Source organism: Doryrhamphus excisus, chromosome 9, assembly GCF_030265055.1.
Source record: "Doryrhamphus excisus isolate RoL2022-K1 chromosome 9, RoL_Dexc_1.0, whole genome shotgun sequence".
Classification (NCBI taxonomy): domain Eukaryota; kingdom Metazoa; phylum Chordata; class Actinopteri; order Syngnathiformes; family Syngnathidae; genus Doryrhamphus; species Doryrhamphus excisus.
This window is the reverse complement of record NC_080474.1, coordinates 16,414,649-16,438,599: the sequence shown is the minus strand read 5'-3', so window position 1 is coordinate 16,438,599 and position 23,951 is coordinate 16,414,649. Positions and strand designations below refer to the sequence as shown.

General features: G+C 38.9%; 2 protein-coding genes across 4 annotated transcripts; one reads left to right on the top strand and one right to left on the bottom strand.

The window, feature by feature from the left end:
• Positions 1–1,217: 1,217 nt before the first annotated feature.
• On the top strand, positions 1,218–23,479 carry mfsd9 (major facilitator superfamily domain containing 9). Of its 3 annotated transcripts, XM_058082752.1 has the most exons (10): positions 1,218–1,301; positions 9,876–10,425; positions 10,543–10,641; positions 12,198–12,329; positions 12,528–12,613; positions 17,497–17,584; positions 19,126–19,169; positions 20,626–20,755; positions 22,186–22,395; positions 22,458–23,479. In XM_058082752.1, the coding sequence occupies exons 6-10, from the start codon at positions 17,515–17,517 to the stop codon at positions 23,264–23,266; spliced, it is 1,263 nt and encodes a 420-aa protein (XP_057938735.1). In that variant the 5' UTR covers positions 1,218–1,301; positions 9,876–10,425; positions 10,543–10,641; positions 12,198–12,329; positions 12,528–12,613; positions 17,497–17,514; the 3' UTR covers positions 23,267–23,479. The 3 variants fall into 3 exon arrangements, with proteins under 3 accessions (XP_057938735.1, XP_057938736.1, XP_057938733.1); XM_058082753.1 differs by lacking the exons at positions 1,218–1,301; positions 9,876–10,425; positions 10,543–10,641 and having other exon boundaries at positions 12,068–12,329; XM_058082750.1 differs by lacking the exons at positions 1,218–1,301; positions 9,876–10,425; positions 10,543–10,641; positions 12,198–12,329; positions 12,528–12,613 and adding an exon at positions 15,203–15,656 and having other exon boundaries at positions 22,458–23,476.
• tmem182a (transmembrane protein 182a) lies at positions 8,671–14,122 on the bottom strand. Its single transcript, XM_058082754.1, has 5 exons — positions 13,861–14,122; positions 12,176–12,299; positions 10,365–10,463; positions 10,168–10,305; positions 8,671–10,102 (listed from the first exon to the last, which is right to left on the bottom strand). Exons 1-5 carry the CDS (start codon positions 13,996–13,998, stop codon positions 9,876–9,878), a joined length of 726 nt encoding a protein of 241 aa, XP_057938737.1. The 5' UTR covers positions 13,999–14,122; the 3' UTR covers positions 8,671–9,875.
• Positions 23,480–23,951: the final 472 nt, after the last annotated feature.

Sequence of the window (23,951 nt, the reverse complement as noted above, 5' to 3'; positions counted from 1 at the left end):
CCATGCGTACTCCGGTTTCCTCCCACATTCCAAAAACATGCTAGGTTAATTAGCGACTCCAAATTGTCCATAGGTATGAATGTGAGTGTGAATGGTTGTTTGTCTATATGTGCCCTGTGATTTGCTGGCGACCAATCCAGGATGTACCCCGCCCCTCTCGCCCAAAGACAGCTGGGATAGGCTCCAGCACCCCCGCGACCCTCGTGAGGAAAAAGCGTGAGAAAATGAAAGAATTATGGTGTGTTCAAGGACACCTGACAAAAAATCAGTAAGGCAAAAAGACACAATTTTTATTGTATTTTGACCAAAACAGCGTAATTTGCTGGGCTGTAAATTCTGAATTAAGGCTTTGTGACAATAATAATAATAATAATAATAATAATAATGCGGGCCCTTTAAGATGTACGAGCAATACAGTCATGTCAGTATACCGAAACCGCTTACCTTGACTTTATCCTGGCTATAGTAAATGTTACCACTTTATGAACATGTGTTCTTGTATCTTAACCAACTAGGTAATTATCGAGCACACATGCATATATTTTTTTTAAAAAATCAAATCTTATGTAAATGTTAACCATCCTCTGTGCGGCGCGTGATTATTCATGTCTCTCGGAAGACTTGATTAAATATTCCTTATACCCTCAGAGCGGCGGAACAAATGAACCACGGCGGCGTCCTAACAGAAGCTGACACTTCTTTTAAATAATGTTTATTTATCACCGGTAACATTTAACCAGCCCTTTGCGTCGTGGCGCCTCTGGCTTGTGATCGCCGTTTCTTCAAGCTTTTACTCACTAAAACTTTGGAGAAGTTTTTTTTTTGCAAGGGTGAAATAAGGAAAAGGAGTCGTGTTTGAGTTTCTTAGAGTTCTCCAACCATCAGGTAGTCCTACATGGAAAAGGCCATCTGCAAGAGTTAAAGGTATAAAGGCGAGCTAGATTACTGTACGATAAGTATAAATGAATACATGAATACGTGAGCGTTCACCATCTGCATGGAGATACATTATTCACCGCGTCCCCCCTCGTTCTCGGCCTCCATGCTAGGGATATCATTATACTTCAATTAATACAAAGTATACTTTTACCATTGCAAAACTCAGCGCAGGATCTTACTTTCAGAGAATGTCAGCCCCACTCGGGGTCAAAGGTATAATTTTGTGCATGGAAATCCGTATATAAAAAGCACACAGCAGCAGACGGCGACGCCAGATGAGCGGGAAGCCTCCGACGTTGGAATAACCGCCTTTTCCGTGGGGAAAGTCAACAAAAGAGGATTTTAAAAGGAGGAATCTGAAGGTTTGTGTTGATTAAGTGCTTGTTTTGTGGACTTTTTTGTATTCTATTGCATGTATTCTCTTTAATGTTACTTTTTTTTTGCTATATGAACGCTGATGTGTTACATTTTGTATAACCTCGAGTTATACAACGACGAGAGTTCAGCTCCTTGTCAGTGTTGTTTGCGTAAGCAGCAGCGGCAGCAGCATAGGAAGTAACTTTACCCACACGTCACCTACATTACTGACCAGGCGATGCGACTCAAATGTCAGGACCGGTGTAGTTCAATTGTTAATAATAGCCCCCCCCCCCTCCACCCCCGTATTTGCTTTGCAATCATTTAAAAGCCTAATACGTCATTTTCATAAATGTGGCTCTAATGAAGTCTCTTATGAATACACATGAAGAGCAACAGACAAAGGGAGCACGAGTCATTTGAATAGTTACATTAGAGTTGTACATAATTTCTCTCTATTAAATATGGTAAGCTGTTTTAGTTTTTATAAACGCATCTATACGCAGCGACATGCGTAAGACAAGCGGATATGACAGCGCCCTTTTGTTTAAATGGCATTAATAAACATCACAGCAGGCCGCTTTGGGCTTTTTGGCTTCAACTATGTGGAAGATTTTAGGGAACATATTCATTTCATTTTAGAATCTTTATTCCAGTTTGTTCCTATATAAAGTATGTTACATTTTATTTGACAAGTTATTTCATTGATAATTACTAGCTGTAAAAACATAATACTTATACACTTACAGAGTTATAAACTCTTTAGATAGTATGTCATTGTATACTCTATGTTTTATTTAAAGACATGAAAGAAAAATATTGGACTTAAAAAAAAATCTGACTGTTTTTAATGACAATTTGTACATATTTGTACATATTTGTACAAATTGTTGGTGGGGGAAATGTTCTTGATAAAGCCATGAGGATATTTAATAATAAAGAATGAAAAAAGCAATGTCATAACTTCCCAGCTGTATTAAATCTACAATTCATTTGTAAATTATATTTCATAACCAGTTATACAAAATTAAATTATAGCATATAGACTATAAATATAAATATAGTACCAATGAATATTTTGCAAAAAAAAAAGAAAAATAATTTAACAGCAATTAATTAAATTCTTTAATTAATCCTGGATATATATTTGGATGAACATATCAATATATGTATATATTTTGTAAAAAAAAATAAAATAAATAAAAACTAAATAAATAATTAAGTGAAAGCTTTTGGTTATTTTAGTCCTGGGGAGTAAATAGTTCTTCTTTATTTGTTTGGGACATATTTCACGAGTTACATTAAGAAACCTGACATGTTTACGCTTGCAGAATTCAACATATCTGAAAAGGAATAGAAAGAAGCAGAGTTTATTCTAACCTAACTTGATGAATGAAATTCAGTATAAAAATGTGTTTCTCAGCTCTCATCTCCTTCAGAGTTTACTAAATATTTAATCGACGGGAAATATATGTTTGATAAAAATATATGACCAAGAAATCATACGTAAATAATAAAACACTTACCAAATTTAAAGATGAAGCATGATTGAATATTAGCTACACAAAATAAGCAAATAAGACAATGTCATCATCTGGTTTAAGCTGCTTGCTGTTTATACTTATAGTTTAAGGCCGCATAAGAAATGATATGCAAGAGGTATATTTGAATATTCATGACAGAATCCATCAGCTGTTTTGACTGCTGCATTAATTCATTGCCCAAGGTGAGGCTACACACAAATAAGGAGGACGGGACACTAATGCCGCCTTATTACCCCCCCAAAAACTGTTTGTAAGAAGTGTGTAACATTGTGTGCTTCTTTTAAATAACTTGCACGGCTGTATTTAACGTGAAAGTAAACAGAAAACACTCTTTTTGCAGTAAAACAACCCTCACTTTAAATTAGGGATTTTTTTGGGGGGGTGTTGTTCAGCATTTGTGGCTAAATATTAAGAAGTGAATGAATATGCAAGCGGAAAAGCCGGTTGAAGAGTCCCAATCAACTCCTACACTAAAAGAGAAAGACATTAGCATGCCTTTGAAACAAGAGACCTTGACTATGAACAAGAGCCATCCATGCACACTTTGGAATGTCATTTATATGCACAAAGTGAAGCGTGAGGCCAGAGGATGTGAGGGTGCATGTGGGGCGGAGGGGGGGTGGGTCGGATGCAGGTGGAGTTCTCAGTGGCTGAAATGGAAGTTTGAACACATCAAGGAGTTGCTGTGAACTTCCACATTGTGCCAAAAGGACACAAAGGCATAACGTACAGCAAAAAGCATTTACATTTTCTCAGTTTAAAATGTACTTTTTCTTCTCAGAAACTTCAAGTAAATTGCACATTTTAAAAAAAATTGCCCATCATCCACAAATGTTCTTTTTTCTGTGTTCTAAAGATATACAAACAGCTAAAAAATGCACATAATAGGCGCACAATTCCGCCTAAAAAAGCTATTAAAACACCCCCCAAAACCTCCAACAAGGTTTTATATACTGTACATGGTGTGACTATGTACAGACACGCATATTCATGATAACACGTAACGTCTGGAGGTAACGTCTGGGTTTCAGAGTTGGGTTTCAACTTACGGCTGCAAAAGTAGTCCTTAGCTTTATCAGGGATTACTGTGCCTGTTGTGAGATCATTCAAACCTGCAATAAAAGCCTGTTGTTCCAGCGATCAAATCTGTGTATCTGCCCAAACATGACATTACTGACACCTAGTGACCGGTGTAGAATACTACACGTCATTGAATGTATATTTTGAAGCATTATATTTGCATTTTTGTATATTTAGGCCTTTTTGTGCTTAACTATGACTATGTTTGGACTAATAATAGGCCGTATTTAACCACTAAACAGCATTATTTATTAATACTAATCATTTTTCAACTGAAAAATTCCATTAGCAGAGGCTATTCCATTTTTTTTTTACATTTTATTGTTTCAACGTTTCATTTTATTTCACTCGCAAAGACGTTCACAACATTTTTTTAAAAGCTAACAGCTACCTTTCGGTTTACTGCATACATTTAATACATTTTACGGTTATCTGTCAATCATCGTTATGCACAACTGAAAAAAAGGTGCCAAAATTCAGAGTAAAATGAAAAATGTAGAGCTTTTCACTGCTGGACACCGGTATGTTGACTGTTTATCTGCACATTTGATCTCTTCTTTTGTTGATTTCCAAATGTTTGTTGATGACCAGAGTTTCTTTTTTGGGGAGGAGTTGGGTTGGTTTGGTGAGGGGGGGTGGGAGGGTGGTCCACGCATGCCCTCGTGCTCCTCTCTCTGAATTATGCATGGTGATTACATGATGATGGAGTTCTCTGAATTGTAAATCCCCACAATTATACAGCCCATTGTCTATTCATTATTTCAGAACCAATGGGGAATTATGTAAAACTATCTCCAAAGAGGACGGCGGCGTGTAATGTGACTTGCCATACTGTTCATGCAATGCAAATACTTAGTGTGTTTGCCGAGAGTTGAACGTACAATGGTATTTAAATGGAGGCTGACCTGTGCGTGCGTCGTGTCGGATTAGGACGCATTTGAAAGATGAGCTATGATAACCGCTAACCCACCAGGCAACGGGTGTATCATCCTGGAGTCAAACCTTACAAATTTATGCTGTTTTAAGTTCATCAGGACAGGGGGGCTGTTAAAGGAATGCTTTTGTATTCTGTAAAGTTAAGCAGGACATATTTTTCTTGACAAAATGTTGTTATTTTGCACCACAAAAATGCTGAAGAAGTCAATGGTCAACCTTTTTTCGTGACAAAAACAAGACAGTGATTAGCTAAACATGGCTCGTTGATGACTAAAACGTGACAAGTTACATGTGAGTATTCAGTGACAAAACGAGACTGGACAAAAAAATGTTCATGGGTGGTCTATTAAAGTGGTCCTCAACCTTTATGGACCCACAGACAGGCTTGTGTCCCCCCCAGCATGAATACATTGAGGCTGTTCACCAACATATATGCACATTAGCACTCAGTAATGATCATCAAAAGTCACTTTTATGCATTCCTAAATAGTATCAGCATTTGGGACCAAATGAAAAACAGTAAAATCCAGTATAGTAGTCTAGTAGTCAGCTTGGGAGAAAGTTAGAACATGCACTATGGTGTGTTCAAGGACTGTCGAACAAATTGGGAAAGGTAACTACGTCCAACACACAACCGAATGTTGTGTTTTTCGCATTTGACGTACCATTAGGTACCTCTTGCCTCTTGCCTGAAGTCATCTGGGATAGGCTCCAGCATGCCCCAGCGACCCTGGTGTGGTGCGGCATAGAAAATAGATGGAATTTCATTCATTGATTTATTTTCTACCACTTTTCCTCATGAGGGTCACGGGGGTGCTGGAGCCTATCCCAGCTGTCTTCGGGCAAGAGGCGGGGTACACCCTGGACTGGTGGCCAGCCAATCACAGGGCACATATAGACAAACAACCATTCACACTCACATTCATACCTATGGACAATTTGGAGTCGCCAATTAACCTAGCATGTTTTTGGAATGTGGGAGGAAACCGGAATACCTGGAGAAAACTCCACACACGCATGCACGGGGAGAACATGCAAACTCCACACAGAGATGGCCGAGGGTGGAATTGAACCCTGGTCTCCTAGCTGCGAGGTCTGCGCGTTAACCACTCGTCCACTGTGCAGCCCTGGATGGAATTTAACATATTATTATTATTACTATAACTGCTCAACGAGCATTGATACCGGTGACAGTTTCACACCAACAGTGAGTAGCAACATTTTAAAGCGCAGTCAGAGGTAGATGTTAACCAAAAGAGTGGAGTTGGTAGAAACTACATCAGGAGGTTGGGTGTAGTCACAGATTACAGTTACAGTAATGGTGTTACATTATTTAATCCTGGTGTGCTATACATATCACTATATTGACAGTTACTATGGTACCCATTATGTCATTGGATGGTCATATCACCTCGTACTTCAGTATGTGACAAAAAATTAAAAAAACATCATTATAATAATAATAAAATAAAAATTAATAAAATAAATGTAAAAAAAAACTTACATTATATTAGGAAAGCAGGAAGTGAACAAATGTAACAGTTACTGATTGTAAAAGTACCAGATGGAGGGGTAGGATTTAATAAGCTTTGCTTCTTCCTACTCCTTTTGGACATGTGGAACTGTGAACTGATTATGTGATGCATTCAATTGTAATCTGATGCATGTTCAAATGAAATAAAACCATTACCATTACCATAATCCTTGGCTGAGGTCTCACCCTGCGTGTTGACATCCCTGACCTTCAAGTTTCGGTTCCACTGTTCCACTGTATGGCAAAGTACTGTATGAGTCTTCATGCTTCCCATTCGTCATCTCATCCTCTATTCTCCTCCTGGCATCCTTCATGTCCCGCCACTGCCGCCCCTGCCGCCGTCTTGCACAGGTATTTGTTTAGGAATCTCTCGGTGGAAATTACACTCCATCTCCGGTGCTCCCTATCAACACACAATTATCACGGGCAATCATGCAGAACAGTGTTCAATTCAGCTGGAACTGGCGCTCCTGATGACATTACCAAGTCGAAGGCTGCATGAGAGCTCCACACCTGCATTAAAAGCTGCTGCATAGTGGCTGGTGGCACTTCCTTTTTTCATCTTATTTGGATTTCATTCAAACCAGGAAGTCAACCAGATAAGAAATAACATTCCCAGGAGACTGCAGGTACAGCCAAGACTAATCATGTGATCTTATCTTACTTCATGTTATCATCTGGCAACCTTGGTAGCTTTATCGTGTACTCACTTCTTTCTGCTATATGCTACAAGTTTGGATTGTATATCCTGTATGTAATTGGAGGTGTTAATGTCCATTGGTGCAGGTGCGTAAAAACAATGAGTACACAATTGATTGAGACACATGAGAGTCAATGCCATTTCCATTCCATATCAAATGTTCCACTCAGGAGTGGAAATTACCATCTGTTTCCAAGTTATGTGACTTTTTTTTTTTTCATTTAAAATGGAAAAATATATTTACTTTTTCCTGTATAGTTTTTCTGAATTAGATTTTTATGTTTTATGGCCTGTATGGTGGTTGAGTGGTTAGCACCACACAGCTAAGAGACCCGAGTTTGATTCCGTTTGCATGTTCTCCCCGTGCATGCGTGGGTTTTCTCCGGGTACTCCGGTTTCCTCCCACATTCCAAAAACATGCTAGGTTAATTGGTGACTCCAAATTGTCCATAGGTATGAATGTGAGTGTGAATGGTTGTTTGTCTATATGTGCCCTGTGATTGGCTGGCGACCAGTCCAGGGTGTACCCCACCTCTTGCCTGAAGACAACTGGGATAGGCTCCAGCACCCCCGTGACCCTGATCCTTACTAGCGACGTAGAAAATGGATGAATTGATTTTTTTAATACTGTTTTTTCTGACTTTACTTTTGTTTTTTCATGCAAAAAAAATTCAAAAAAAGAAAATCCCAACATGTTTTAGGAAAAAAAATATTCATGTTTTTTTTTGTTGATTTTGTTGTTTGTCAATTTTAATTTATTTGTGAACTAGTCTTTAACATTTAACATTTAAGAAGTTATGTTTTTTAGATGAAAATGCTTAATAAAACCTTATTACATTTAAATATTTAAACCTTCTTATATTTTTCACACACACAAAAAAACAGAAAATGTTCTCAAAATGTATATTTTGAAGATGTGGCTCCCCATTTGTGCAGGCAATGTCGCTGCATTGAGTTATGCATTTTTGAGTGATGTATTTTTAAGAAGTGTATTATTACGCTGAAAAAGAGGCACACAGTTGATTGAGACGCATGAGATACAACGACGGAAGAGTCCATTGACGTTCTGCATCAAATGCTCCATTCATGAGTGAAATTACCATCCGTCTGTCAGCCAGGAGGTGTGAATTCTTTCATCTTCTTCTCGGGCTGCCTCTCAACTTGTGATGAGATGCATAACACCACATGCACTCCACATGGAGGCTGCATAAGCAAAATAGGACTCCTGCTTCTTTAGAAGAAGGAATCATGAGGCTCAAAACTGCTCTCTTGTGGTGCTTTTGGGGAAATGGATGCCAACTACATTGGTATCCCAGGGTGAAACTGTGGCCATGATAAAAATCTTTATTAACCGTACAGGTAATGTTTTGAAAAAATTTTAACATTCTTAACATGGCATTGAACTAACTACAATATAGTAAAAGTTAAATAAAACTAAAAGTAAAACTACTCACCCTTTGAAGATGAGGGGATAGTGTTTGCAGAGTCATACTGACACCTTGTGGCCTTATGTAGTATTGGCATTACTGGATGTTTGCCTTGTGATGCACTTGTTCATTATAGCATAAAAAAAAACACACACACTATTATTATATTGAGATTATTATGTAACAATCTGTAAAAATCTGGTATTGTTGTTGTTGTATTGTATTATGATATTGTGTATTTTAGATAATAACACAAAATACCTGAAATATTCTCTTTTCTGCTGTGTAACTATGCGGAATGTTAACGACAGCTTGTACCCCTGCTACACTAATCAATGTGACACTTGGCCATTATATGTTTATGTTGAGGATCATTGTTTGTGTTGACTTTGTCAGGTACTGCAATAAAAGAGTGCGGTACTGTGCAAAAGTCTTGGGCCACCTCTAGATTCTTTGTTTCTTGACTATTTTTACGGCAGCATGGAGAAAAATACAAATGTATGGAGAGAGACCACAGCATTGGGTTACTGTACAAGTGTCATCTATTTATTCTCTACATTATTATTTATTATTTATTATTATACGGGAGCCAGGCAACGACATTTTGTTGGCAATTTCAACTGCTGTGTTATTATAAAGAAAGTTTGTTAAAAATGTCGGTCGTACTATCTTGTCCTACACTCGCTGTACTTTTGTTTACAATAAACGCATTATTAATGCCGGTTGAGCAGTTTGATCCTTGCTGCTAATAAATGATCATGTGGTCACAGAGCGCTTGTTTTTTTTATCACTTTATCATGCACTCCAAATCATTATTACGGTTGAAATTAAACACTGTGCACAATTCCTTTTTTTCTGACTATTTATTGCCTGCAGCTACAAATGCTCTGTCCTCTCTGCAGTTTAGTTAAATAAACACTCTGGCGACAAGGGCCGTTGACGGGGGGGGGCGAGAAACCCAGGCATGAGGGGCAGCCCAGAACTGGTCCCTCACAAAAAATTGATTAATCATTTTGTGTGATTTGAAAATGTGAAATGTGAAAATGTGTTGATTTGGGGGAGAAAATGTGCCATATTTACATGCTCTTTATTGTCTTCGAAAATAGAGTCAAGAATCCCCTTACCACTCCTTAATGGCGTAAAAAAATGATTATTTTGTCCCACGCCCAGGCAAAGCTGTCAACGGCCCTGACAGCAACAATTAGAGTAGTACTAGTATACTAGTACAGTACACGGTACATATAGCATTGCTCAAACAACACATCTAATGGTGTCCTCTAAGACTTTTGCACATTACTGTAGCTCGTTAGCTACCCAGCTTGATGACATCTCTGTGTGTGTTTCCCTTGTGATTTCAGTTAGCGGTAATGGATCTTGATGGTTCGGCCAATGAGGAGGAAGAGGAGGCCAGCCAGGAGGGAGAAGAAGATGCCAACAGGAGCAAACATGAAGGAGAGACCATAGTTGAGGGTCAAGTGGAAGTTTGAACACATGACGGTACGCTGGTAGTCCCGGTAGACATCAACCACGTCCAGAACTTCGATCCACAGCACGAACATCACCACCACGCACAGCAGGAAGAACCCTGGGAGGACATGAACGATTTTAATTGTATCATATGAACAAAAAGATACAGTGAGATGATTTTACCCGATGCCAGGAAGAAGCTACCACCCGTTTTGTACAAGCAGTGGTTGGCAAAGGGGGCTGCACAGATGATGATGAAGCCACCGAGAATCACAGCTGCCACGCCGATGAGCATGAAGATGCTCCAGAAGCCTCTGTAGACTGAGAAGCATGCATCGTTATACCATGGAATTATCACCATCGAAAATGATAACACTCACTTATGGCGGATTCGTAAGCGGTGGCGTTGTGGGTGTGATGGGACACCGGGAATGGGAAGAGGTAGGAGTGGATGCATACTTTGAAGTGTGGCTGATTGGCTGAAGAGAAAACAATATTATTCATGAATTCATCATAGCATAAAAACATGTTTTCTGATGTGTTTTCTTGGTGCTGTAGCCTCCCGGCATTTTAAATTCCACAGCTTCTCACAAAGGTCCTCCTTCATGGTGCTGGAGGGGCCACCATCCAAGTCAACATCAAAAAAGTCACAATAAGGTCACATGACACAGATGTCCAATGACAACATACACTGTAAATCCGAATAAGTTAGCAGAACTAAGCAGAAAAAAGTGAGGCAATCAGTTGCCACATTTTTTTTAGTTCATAAACTCGAACATTTGAGTATATCAGAGCTTTAATATTTTGAGTTGATATTAGATATACTTTTTTAATTTTAGGATGAAGAGAGAAATAGCTTTTTTATCGCATTCTCTCTGCCATGCATTCTCCATTCTATAATTTTTGTTCTCATTTCAACTCGTTCAATATACTTTTTTTTATAAGTAACTACAAATTATTTTAAGTATGTTACACAAATCTGCAAAAAGTTCATATTAATCAAAAATTACAAGTTAAATAAACTGCAAAGAAAGAAAATGCAACTGGAAATCAACATTTATAAGTAGAACTTTTAAGAACATTTTAAGTTAACTATACTTATACCAATTAATTATTTTGAGCATTCCGATTGACAGTGTCTTAAGTTGTATGTAAACTAAGTTTTTTTAGTTAATCTTACTTAATATAGCCATAGTTCAATTTAATCAAAACATATTAGTTAAAAGTACTCAAAATGGAACAACATGTTAAATGAACTTGATAAAATTAAGTTATTAGAACTTTGAGTATGCATAACTTCATTTATTTAAGTACTTTGAACATTTGGGTTTACAGTGTAGTGTTGGTATTTTTATTTACTTATTTTTTTCAGTTAAAAAAATACAAGTTATTTGAATGAAAGAGAAGGCCAGAGGCCAGAAATAAGAGGAAAATAGTCTTAGCCAGTGGAGGTTCTGGCTTGAATTACACCCTGGGAGGATGGACGCTGTGGCGCCACCACCTCGCCTACCCAACCCAAGCTTTTTTAACCTTACTTTAAAAAAAATAAAAACCCTGGAGAATGCCGCCCTTGGCAATTGCCCATATGGCCCATAGCCAAAACCGCCACTGGTCTAGGCAATGCTTTTTAAATATGTGTTCAAGCAATGCTCTAAATTCCGTCATTATAATTACTCATCCATCTATTTTCCACTTTTCCGCTTGTCCTCATGAAGGTCATGGGAAAGATGGAGACTATCCCAGCTGACTTGGGCCAAAGCCAGGATACACCCTGTACTTGACTGGTTCAATTGCTTCTCCATTGAACTGCAGCAACATTTTCAACAATACATTTCTTATTTTCTATCAAAATTAGTTATCGTGGTGTTGGAGATAGAATTTTGGTTCGTCCATGGAAAATCTAAATTGTCCATAGGTATGAATGTGAGTGTGAATGGTTGTTTGTCTATATGTGCCCTGTGATTGGCTGGCTGTCTGGCTCCCCCAAAGTGAGTTGGGATAGACTCCAGCATATGCCCACGACTCTAGTGAGGATAAGTGGCATAGAAAATATAAGGATGGATTTTCGGTACATGGGATTTGACCTTGAATTGTGAATAAAATGTTATAATTGTTATAATATAATAACAATTTTCAAATTTTTATGCCACATTTCCTGCCAGATGCAACCCATCTACCCTGGCTCACTTACTGAACCAAAGCTTCCATTGCAGGTCATCATCCTGCACGTTGCCCCCAAAGGAACACCTCCAGAAGAAGCCCTCGTGGTACAGCGTGACCCCACTGGTGACATTCTGCACCACTATGTCTCCAGGCTGCAAGAGGAAAGGACATCGTCAACTGTTGTGGGTTCCATTAAGTCTTTTTTTAAAATTGTAATTTAGAATTAAAGTCACGACAGGCAGGTATGCAGGGCATTTTTAAAAAAAACTTTATAAATGTCAATTAAGTCATCAATTAAGTTGAATTCAATTACAGTTTTAATGTAGTAGTTTTACATTTACTGGTTGAATGTTTTACAGTGTGCTATTTATCCTTTTCAGGAGGAGCTGGAGACTATCCCAGCTGCCACAACAAAGGTGTATTACACCTGTCAATCAATTGTGAATGGACCATAGATTCCACTTGGGTATGTGACCCAGTACTGTACATTACCAACACACTTTTTAAAAAAATGACTTTTTTTGGAACCTGTGACACATACACTAGGTGGACTAGTACATCCCAAATTTTATATTAAAAATATAAAATTCTTCTTTCATGTGAAATACAGGATAGAGCTGTTATTACTATTACTATGATTATTTTCATTGTCTTAAATTTAAAGCATCTTTGTGTGCCAGACAAGTATTATTATTATAATAATTATTATAAGTTTTAACTAATTTTTAAATGTTTTTGGTGGTACAATGGTGCAATCGTCTGCAATAGTCAATTATTCGAAGACCCCTCTAATTTTTATTATCATTATTACATTTCATTAAAATTACAAAAAAATATTTTTATAAATTTATTTCAGTTATGTTTTTATGTAATTTAAATTAACGTCTGCCTTTAAATGAAAATAAATCTTGCATGATTATTATTATTATTTTAAATGTGGGTTTAAAAAAAGTTATTGTTTTGAGTTTATATTGCAATACATATTTAATTAGAATTAATAATTAATTTTCTATCCGGCTTATCCTCACTAGGGTCCCATGAGTATGCTGGAGCCTATCCCAGCTGACGTCCCTGGACTGGTCACCAGCCAATCACAGATCTAATTAAAATTACATGCATTTATTTTGTTTCTACATATTCATTTAATTACATAAAAAATGCTCAATTATGATGAAATAGCAGAATACTTTATCGAACAATATGTGGTTATTGTTTACATTGCTGACAACTCTGCTACATAATAGGGAGGGACAAATATTGCAAAGATTATACATTAGAAATATTAGAAACATCTTCCACTTCCCAACTACAATCACAGTATTCAAAAATATTGTTAATCCTACAATAATAATAATAATTGTACACCAGTATCAGATCTCATCAGGTTGTCCAGGTGTTCCTAATGGTTTGTCTGTTGAGTGATGTTCCATTGAATAACTACCAGCAGCAGCTGTGCCTTTAATGTACAGTATTTTGCCATCTTTATTTAGATATAATAGAAAACAACAAGTTAGAGTCCCTCCTGTTGCTCTATGTAAAGCTAGTCAGTGATATTTAATCCGGCCATCATACCACACATAGGAGCACTGGTATTTTGTTTTGGTGTCATGCTGAGAGCTGGTTCTCCACATATAGCTGCACACACTTCACTCACACCAAGTCCCATGAGTACTTCATCTCCTAGAGGAAACAACTGTTTCTCCATGCACGTACCTCTGAAGTGGTGTCAATCTTAGGATCACAGCTCTCCGAGGCCAACAGCCAGTAATCTGTTCCAAAAGAGAGAAGGACAAAGACGACTGCCACGGCTCCAAAAAGTCCTGCAAAAAACAAAGCCACGCTTAGCTTCATGGCTGGGGTGGTAGGAATGAGCAGATAGTCTCTAGAAGTGGACACCTATAGGAAACTACTGAGACACTGTTTGTGTGCATCCAACACAGGAGCTGTCACTCTAGTCAAGCTGCACTACATACAGTATGACTGGGGGTTGAGGCTGTTGCACATGACTCCTCTGGAACCCCCCACACCCACCTTCCACTACCCACCCAAAAAGCCTGTGGGCTATTTTTGAAGTCTGACTGACTTCAACTGACTAGTGCGGGAAAATTACTAGCAGCAACTGGACACCCAGTGTGGCATGGGAATGTCAGGGTGTGACAATACTGAGCAGCATAGCACACGCAATAACGCAGTTATAACATTGAGTCATTGAGTCGTCCATTGATGTGCATTTACGTTGAAAAAAAACACATGACTGGGTGACACACATGACTGGCTTACTAGCGTGTAAGAGGCATATTTAGCAGTGAACCTATACATAGGTGCCAGGCTAATTTACACACTGATGTGACCCCATGCAGGCCACGGAACAACCCCACCCATATACTCACTGTTAGTGTGTAGCATTTCAACATTAATAATTCAATATTTCCTCTTTTAAACACATTTTTATTCACAAATGTCACTTTTATTAAACTCCTAAGAGTAGCGTTTAAAGTTGACAACAATCGGGATAAAACTTGATCTGGTTACTAGCCTCCTCGGCTACAAATGACACAGTTTTGAAAATTCTGAATCAGATTCAGAAAATTTGTTTGTTTTAGAACACCTTGCAAGCATATTATCAATAGAGTTTCAGAGACCAGATTGTCCAAAAAAAAATATTTTATTCACAATGACATACGGGTTAAAAATGAATGAGGTTTACAGGCCCCAAAAGGGAGAGTGGCTGTCAATCACAGGCCTCTGCAGCCACATACCCATAATGTATGGCACATCACAGAACTCCACTCCCAGTGTAATGCTGATACTATTTTGCTGGTGCAAAAAATAATAGTTAATTCTTAAATAGTTAAATAGTTTTTAAATAGTTAAAAATAAAACGTTCATTGTCATTTTTTTCTATACCACTTGTCCTTACTAGGGGGGAGTGTTGTCTCTTGACTGGCTTTTATATTTGTCGAATATGAATTGTTAAAAAAAACAATTGTTTAATACTATTTAATCAACTTCTATATTTGGCGTTGAAAAAAAAGTTACACGAAGGCAGGTTTAATGTAACCGATTCATTCTCATCCTTTGTTTTTTGCGAATGAAAACACTTCCGTCTTTTTGGTGACGTCTGTGGGCGATACCAACAGTCCCAGCAACTACGGGTGTAAGTCGGAACAATCTATTCACGAGTTTCACACTTTAAATAACAAACAAGGACACCGTCGTCTCGGCGAGAGAACATCGTTTTCTTTGCTGTAAACGCCGCCTTTTTCTCAACGAAACTTAGTTTAACAGTTGCTATCAACCGTATACCTTATATTCTTAACCCCCCTCTTTTTGAGGGACCACCACGGATTTTGAGAAGTGTTTGGGTCATCTGCTTGAAGTCGCTTCCGCGTTGCCGGCAGGCGTGCGGTGACAGCAGGACGATGAACAACCATAAATATAACACTTTGTATCATAGAACCAGGGGACGGACGAGGATTATTCAGTGTATCTATGTGGTTGGCTTCATGGTGAGTAAAGCACAATGAGCGCTTTGTGGACACACGCTTAACCAGTCTTGCTTGTTCAGTCATGACTGGGGAAAGTACAAGTTGATTTATTATGACATGTTATGCTTGTACACGAATCAATACCAGTTAGGGACACAAACGGCATTAAAAGTAGCTAAAAGTGAACTTTTTGCACTGTGTGAGTAGGCGTGGTCACCCTGTATATTTTGCATATTGCAGGTTGTCATGGAAACACACACTCACTGCATCACTGTCACTAAAATGTGTTGCAAAGTGGTGTTGGTGTTGACATAACCACTAAATGACATTCTACATTTAATCATTAGCTGAACTTTAAAATGCAGCTCTGCACAGTTGTGCTCATTTGATTAAAAGTAGTGAAATCAGGCAGACAGGGGTCACTGTGGATGCTAACACTGATAAACACAGTTTAAAAGATTTAATTGGGTTTCCATGGACAGGATGAGTGGAAACATGGCCATGCTTGTTTTTCCTTCATGTAAGGACATGTTGCCTGTATTTCGTACTGTAGTATATTGAATTCCAGTGTCTGGCAGAAATAAGAGGAGGAAGGTGTTGATCTCGCTGCCGCTGCCACATCAGGTCTTTGGGAACAGGCACAATGAAAATAAAAGTAATCTTCAGTGTTCATTTATCCCTTTCATTCGTCATTTATATGTATTTAGAATAGTTTTACACATGTAAAACTACAATTGTAAAACTAATGGTTTAATGTTACAATGTGCAATGTGTCTCAATGTTTTCTGTTAATGTTTTTGAGACTCAGACACTGATCATGTGTAGCTGACTCTGGGTTCCGGTTTCCATTTTGTTAGCAAGATATTAAGAACACAGTTGGACTCATGCAGTGTAGATGCACGCCATATTCTACGCTAACAGTAAAAGGTATGCAAACCGAGGCGAAATGTTGACGGAAATTTTGGACATTAAACACGCGCTAAACAGAGGTTGCATTGTAATTTGTTAAAGAGATCCAGAAACACATTTTCTATAGGTTTACAATTATAGTTTTATATACAGAAATGCATATACATTAATAAAGATCATAAATGATCAGTTAAGTTGACTTTTACCTCTATCGAGGACCTGATTGTTGACAAAGATGACAATAGGGCAGCGAGATCCACTCAGTCACCACCTTCCTGTTTTGCCACTTATTTCTTCAGTTCATTCATTCATTCATTTTCTACCGCTTATCCACATGAAGGTCATGGGGGTGCGGGAGCCTATCCCAGCTGTCTTCAGGCGAGAGGCGGGGTACACCCTGGACTGGGACACAGGGCACATATAGACAAACAACCATTCACACTCACATTCATACCTATGGACAATTTGGAGTTGCCAATTAACCTAGCATGTTTTTGGAATGTGGGAGGAAACCGGAGTGCTGGAATGCTGGAACTTGCTACTTTCTTTGGCTCCACTGTGGATTATTTTATAGTCGTGATCAAAGGAAAAGCAGAGACATGTTGCATTAACAACATGACAAGATGAGCGCAATTTCATACACTAAGCGGAAAATATATGTAAACCAGGGCAAAATTTCAGCATATGTTAACCAAAAAACACACGCTGAGGCGTACTCTAACCGAGGTTCCACTGTATATTATATTCCACTGTAACTTATTTATTTTCTGTTAGTGATTGACATACTGTAACTATTATTACTTTTATTACATTTCCTGTTCTGTGCTCGATATCATGCTTTCTCTTTGCCACTCACAGGCATTGCAAAAAAAAAAAGAAACCACACACATCTTGCGTCAGTTGACACAATGATGATGATGATAATCATGATGATAATGATATGTTCTTGTAGGACTTGTTTGGGGTGAGCATGATCATCCCGCTGCTGAGTCATCACGTCAAAGCTTTGGGAGCCAGTCCTACTGTTGCTGGTATTGTAGGTAAGACACTCATACATTCACCGTCATGTAACAAAACAAAAGGGACAATACTATAGAAAGCAAACTTGGATATAATTCAGTGTACAGCTTGTATAGTAGTATAGTTGTACTAGAATAATGCACTGTTTGACGATTTGATTTGGTGGAGTCAACTATTAATCTTGCAGATGATTGACATGACAATGGAAACGGGCTTCATTCATGAACCATTCTGAAGAACAAATGAGTTCAAATTTGTTCTTGGGTAGGAATAAATCCTACAAATACTAATGAGCACGCTTGCAGTCCGCTTTTAAACCAGACTGCAGTCTTGCTGTTCCAAGTTTGATTTGGTAATTAATTTCTTTAAGCGTATTGGATATGGGTATGAATGTTGAGGCAGGGTATGTTTTTTTGTGTCCTGCAGGACTTCATCTGTGACTAACTCCTAAGTCTTAGGACGTATTTTGGTACGTTACTGCCTTTAGGACGTACATTTTAAATAAAAAGGCATATAAGAAGAAACACTTCAGCCGTAAAGGAAGGGGATGGAAGCGTTGCCTCAGGGTCCAGTTGATGACACTCTTAAAAATATTGATATTTTTCCCTACTGCCTACCTGAAAGTACCATCTCCCTGATGATGACCCTGATATATTCATAGAAATGTTTATAAAAATTCATTGAAAAGTTCAGACGTTTCATCCAAGAAGGTTAGTGTGTTCATTTGAAACATGGAAACCTTTTTGATCCGGTCTTTTAAAAGCATCGGTATCACTGTGGGTGCTGTTGTTGCACACCTACCATCTGAGTGATTTACTACTCTTTTATTCAGGAAAAAATGGCAAATTAAAAAAAAATCAGTTTATTTGTCCAGCTATACTGTGCTCTTAAAAACAAAACAAAAAAAACATTTGACGATAAATGGATTATTGCAAAATTGAACAAATCAATGTAATATAATTGTCTAAATAGCTGGCAACACAAGGGAGTACACCTCATAGTAAACGTGTCCAAAAAGTCAATATTTGGTTTGAGTACTTGGTCACTCCATCACCCTCAGCTTCCTCAGCAGGGCCATCTTTTCATCTTGAAGGTACAAGAATTCATCTTTCCCCTCAATAAACCACAGTTATTGGCAGCACTCATGCAGCCTCAAACCATGACTCAGCCACTACCGTGCTCGATTGAAGACTTGCCAGTTGCCAGTTAGACAATGTTTGTGTGTTGACTCAATGACAGTGAACGTGTACTACTATACAAACTGTCAACTGACAACTCCAAAGTTTACTTTCTGTTATTGTCCCTAGAGAAGATATGACGTCATAAAAAACGCTACTGATGTTTTGGTTATATTGTAAGAATTCCTAAATGTAAATAAACTAGTAGTATCTTTAATGTGAATTTTATTTGTTGTGGTCCATCATATTGTATTATCCTTTACTTGCATTTACCCATTTTTGCAAATATTTGCCTCTTACCCATTCTACAGTATAATTTTAACTAATTTTAACTAATTTTAAACTAAACTAAACTAAACTATTGACAATTTCTAAACTCCTAGGGTCCACATATGGCGTCTTGCAGCTGTTCTCAAGCACAATAGTGGTAAGTATGAACCTTTTTTTTTAATCTGTGTGTCTGCTTAACCAGACATGGTCACAGTTTGTGCCCAAAATGGTTGCACACTGTCATCTGCAGTATTTCACGACAACAATAAACAGAGGTTGAAGGATGACTGGGGTCACACGATACATGCACGCTCCACGTGCTCGTCAGCCTCCGATTGCACGGAATAGACATTTCTCTTGTCTTCGTTTGACTTGTAAAGCCGGGAAAAAAGACACCCAGTAAGTAGTAGTAGTAGTAGTATAATGTACTGGTGGGAGACTCCCAGCGCCGTACCGTCAGCTTTCGACATACATGGTGTAATTCTTTTCTGTGGGGTCATGCGACCAATTAGACAAGATAAGGGAGCATCTGTTGGGCCAGAAGAGTTGGTCCTAATGACATTATTTCATCAGCTGTGTGTGTGTGTGTGTGTGTGTGTGTGTGTGTGTATGTGTGTGAGGAACTGGGTGAAAATCCAATGAAGTATGTACGACTGTTGCTTTAGTAGGAAATGTCAAAGACCTTAGACACATTTCTTTGTCCTTCTCAATTGTATCTTCTCAAAAAGATGTCAAATATACACACGAGTATACATTTAAAGGGGACCTATTGTGCTTTTTCCACTTTTCTGACCTATAAATGGAGTTAGAATGTTGTATTCTCGACTTAAACGATGCCAAAGTTTCAGATAATGAGGTTTATGCATTTGGAAGTGAGCCCTGAAAGAAGTTTGGGATGGCTCAAAAAGCTCCATTTCAAAAGGTGTGGTAATACTGCCCATTTGTGATGTCACAGAGGAGCTGACCTCCTTATATGGGCATGGCTGTAAGCCAGATAAAGCTGTGCTACTCTGTTTACGAAACAAGCTCAGACAGAAGTTATTGTATTTGGTGACTCCCAGCAAGAGAAAAATATTTTCATCTGTCAACGGCATTTCACACGGGACTGTTTTTGTGAACATGAACGTGAAATATTCGCCAAACAGTTGCGGTGCCCCTAATTTTGGACATGCTGTGCATCCACGCAACACCCTCACGTCCGATTTCTGAACCTCACCGCACCAACGGTGCCTCTGATAAAGTGTGTCCGACAATGAGCGCTATCCCTTGGGCAAATGAGGTTGCCACAGGTCCGAATTCTCCTCAGCTCCACCGCAACAGAGTAACATCTTACATGGTAAGTCAGGCGGGCCGTATAAATAAAAAACAGACCGTTTTGCCGGGAAGCACAAATCCAAGGAAATACGCCTGGAATAAGTACAGATTCTGCAAAATTGAAAAACTGTGTTATTGTGTGTAGCTACTCTACATATACTGCATTTTGTGTTGATAAAGTGTGGCAAACTGTATATACATGTGTGTGTATATTTTTGTATTGTATCGTCTGGGATTGTGTAGGTGTCCCTATTGAAATGGTGAGTGTATTTACCACATTTCTTTGTTGGGATTATCAGGGCAGCTGGAGTGACGTGGTGGGTCGTCGTCAGTCTCTGTTGACGTGCTTGCTGCTCAGCGCTCTGGGCTACAGTCTACTGGGAATGTCCACCACCATCGCTTTGTTCGTGCTCTCGCGGATCCCTGTAGGTAAGACAGGATCACATCCTCCATATCAGGCCTACTTCACTTTTTTTGTTATCTGGGACCAACTTTTCCTGTTCAAAGTCCCCCTGTTGTCTTATGTCTATGTATCATTTCATTGGTTCACCTTTTCATCTATGTTTGGAAATTCATTCATTCATTTTCTGCCGTTTATCCTTTGAGTGAGAGGCGGGGTACACCCTGGACTGGTCGCCAGCCAATCACAGGGCACATATAGACAAACAACCATTCACACTCACATTCATACCTATGGACAATTTGGAGTCGACAATTAACCTAGCATGTTTTTGGAATGTGGGAGGAAACCGGAGTACCCAGAGAAAACCCTGCCTATCTATCTATACATACATACATACATACATACATGCATACATGCATACTCACTCATATAACATACATACATACATACATGCATACTCACTCATATATCATACATACATACACACTCACTCATATATAATACATACATACATACACAGTCACGCATATAACATACATACTCACTCATATATCATACATACTTACATACTTACATACTTACATACATATATACATACATACATACATACATACATACATACATACATACATACATACATACATACACGCTCACTCATATATCATACATACATACATACATACATACATGCATACATACACACTCACTCATATATCATACATACATACATACATACATACTCATATATAATACATACATACATACATACACACTCACTCATATATCATACATACATAAATACATACTCACTCATATATCATACATACATACATACTCACTCATATATCATACATACATACATACATACATACATACATACATACATACATACATACATACATACATACATACATACATACATACATACATACATACATACATACATACCCACTCATATATCATACATACATACATACATACATACATACATACATACTCACTCATATATCATACATACATACATACATACATACACACTCGCTCACTCATATATCATACATACACGCTCACTCATATATCATACATACATACATACATACATACTCACTCATATATCATACATACATACTTACATACATACATACTCACTCATATGTAATACATACATACATATCATACATATATACTCACTCATATATCATACATACATACATACATACATACTCATATATCATACATACATACATACTCACTCATATAATATACATACATACATACATACATACATACATACTCACTCGTATATCATACATACAAATATATCATACATACACAATGTTTGGTGCATTTAAAAAGTTGAATTAAAAAAAAACTGCATTTGAAGTTCCAAAGTGTATGTATAGCAAGTTAGCGTGTTAGCCTTTGGAAAGAACTCTAATTGTCCCGTTTCTCTCAGGGCTGTTCAAGCACTCCCTCTCCATCTGCAGAGCTCTGCTCTCTGACCTGGCATCTGAGGCCGAGCGCCCCCTGGTGATGGGACACTTCAACGCCGCCTCCAGTGTAGGCTTCATTCTGGGCCCCATGGTGGGCGGCTACCTCACTGAGCACGAGGGCGGCTTCTACACGTCGGCTTTTGTTTGCGCCGCCATTTTTCTTACCAATGCAGGTGGGCAGCTGGATGGACTTTGACAAATGTATCTACACATGCTAATCATAGTGTCTTATTAGGTCTGGTATGGATGCTTCCATGGAGGGACATCCTTCTTCACTGTAATGGAACGGGCAAGTCTGTAACCAACGGTTCTTCTGCAAATAGCCACGCCCCCTCAGACAGAGACCCCACCCTGGAAGTGCAAAGCAAACAGGCTGGGGATGGCCGGTGGTGGCACGATGCGTCCTCGCTGCAACCGGCCTGGAGACAGCTGTCCTCCGTGGGGTCCCGAATTCGCATGGTGGCTTCGTCCGACATGTGGGACCTCTTCCTGGTGCGCCTGCTGATGGCCGTGGCCATCATGCTCTACTACAGCAACTTCTCCCTCGCCATGGAGGAGCGCTTCTCGCTCAAGCCCAAGACCACAGGCTACCTCATCAGCTACAGCAGCACGCTGGGGGCACTGGCGGGCTTCCTGGTGGGGCCCGTCACCAAGCTGTACGGCAACAACATGGCCGCCCTGCTGCTTCATTCTACGCTCCTCACCTGTCTGCTCATCTTCATATACGCTGCTGCCCCCAGCGTGTGGCAGGTGCTACTAACCTCCACCTTCTTCGCCATCTCCACCACCATCGGGCGCACCTGCATCACAGACCTGGAGCTGCAGAGGGGAGGGGTGCGGGCCAGCGGGACCCTGATTGGAGCAGGACAGTCGGTGACCGCTGTGGGTCGAGTGCTGGCTCCTCTTCTCTCGGGCGTCACCCAGGAGTTCAGCCCCTGTGGACCCCCCAGCTTAGGGGTGCTGCTGGCACTGGCGGCGGTTGGCATGCTCCTCGTTAGGATCCCCAAATGGAACAAGAAGTCAACTAAATTAACTAAAAAGTAAGCAAGTCAATGGACACTGCACTGAACTCTTCCTGCTGTGGACTGTATACATTTTAATATATTTAAAACTTTTGTATCTATTTTATTGTGTTTTTTAAAGGTGTCTTCTAAGCACCATTAATGGCTTAGAATGACATCACTGAATATGTGACAACCAATAAATAATTTTCTATCCAATACACCTTAGTATTATACTTAAGCACACAAAACAGTAGGGTTCTTGCTTTGGTACAGGAATTGTGACTGGCAGAGCAATATTAATTTGACCTTTGACCCCAAATAACTAGCAATATGTGTGTTCTGTTCAAAAGCAGCAGGTTTCTTGCTCTGGTGCAGAGCAATCGGCTCAGATTTTTTATAAAATGACCTTTGAGATGCTCTCAGCTATTTTGTCATATTGCATCATTTTCAAAATCAGTACGGTTCTTGCAGTGGTTCAGCACAAAGTTCTGGTTAGTATGATACTATAGATCATGTCTGAACAACTTCTTACTATACGTCTTATATGGCTTAACTGTGCATCGTGAACTAAGAAACCCTATGAATCATATCCAAAAAATATCATACTATACACATGTAAAAACAAAAATGTACATGTCTTGAAAAACATACTATACATCTTGTCCTACTGTACACACGTTTTAAAAAAACAACTACTACAAGTACTACACATCATGTCCTATGAA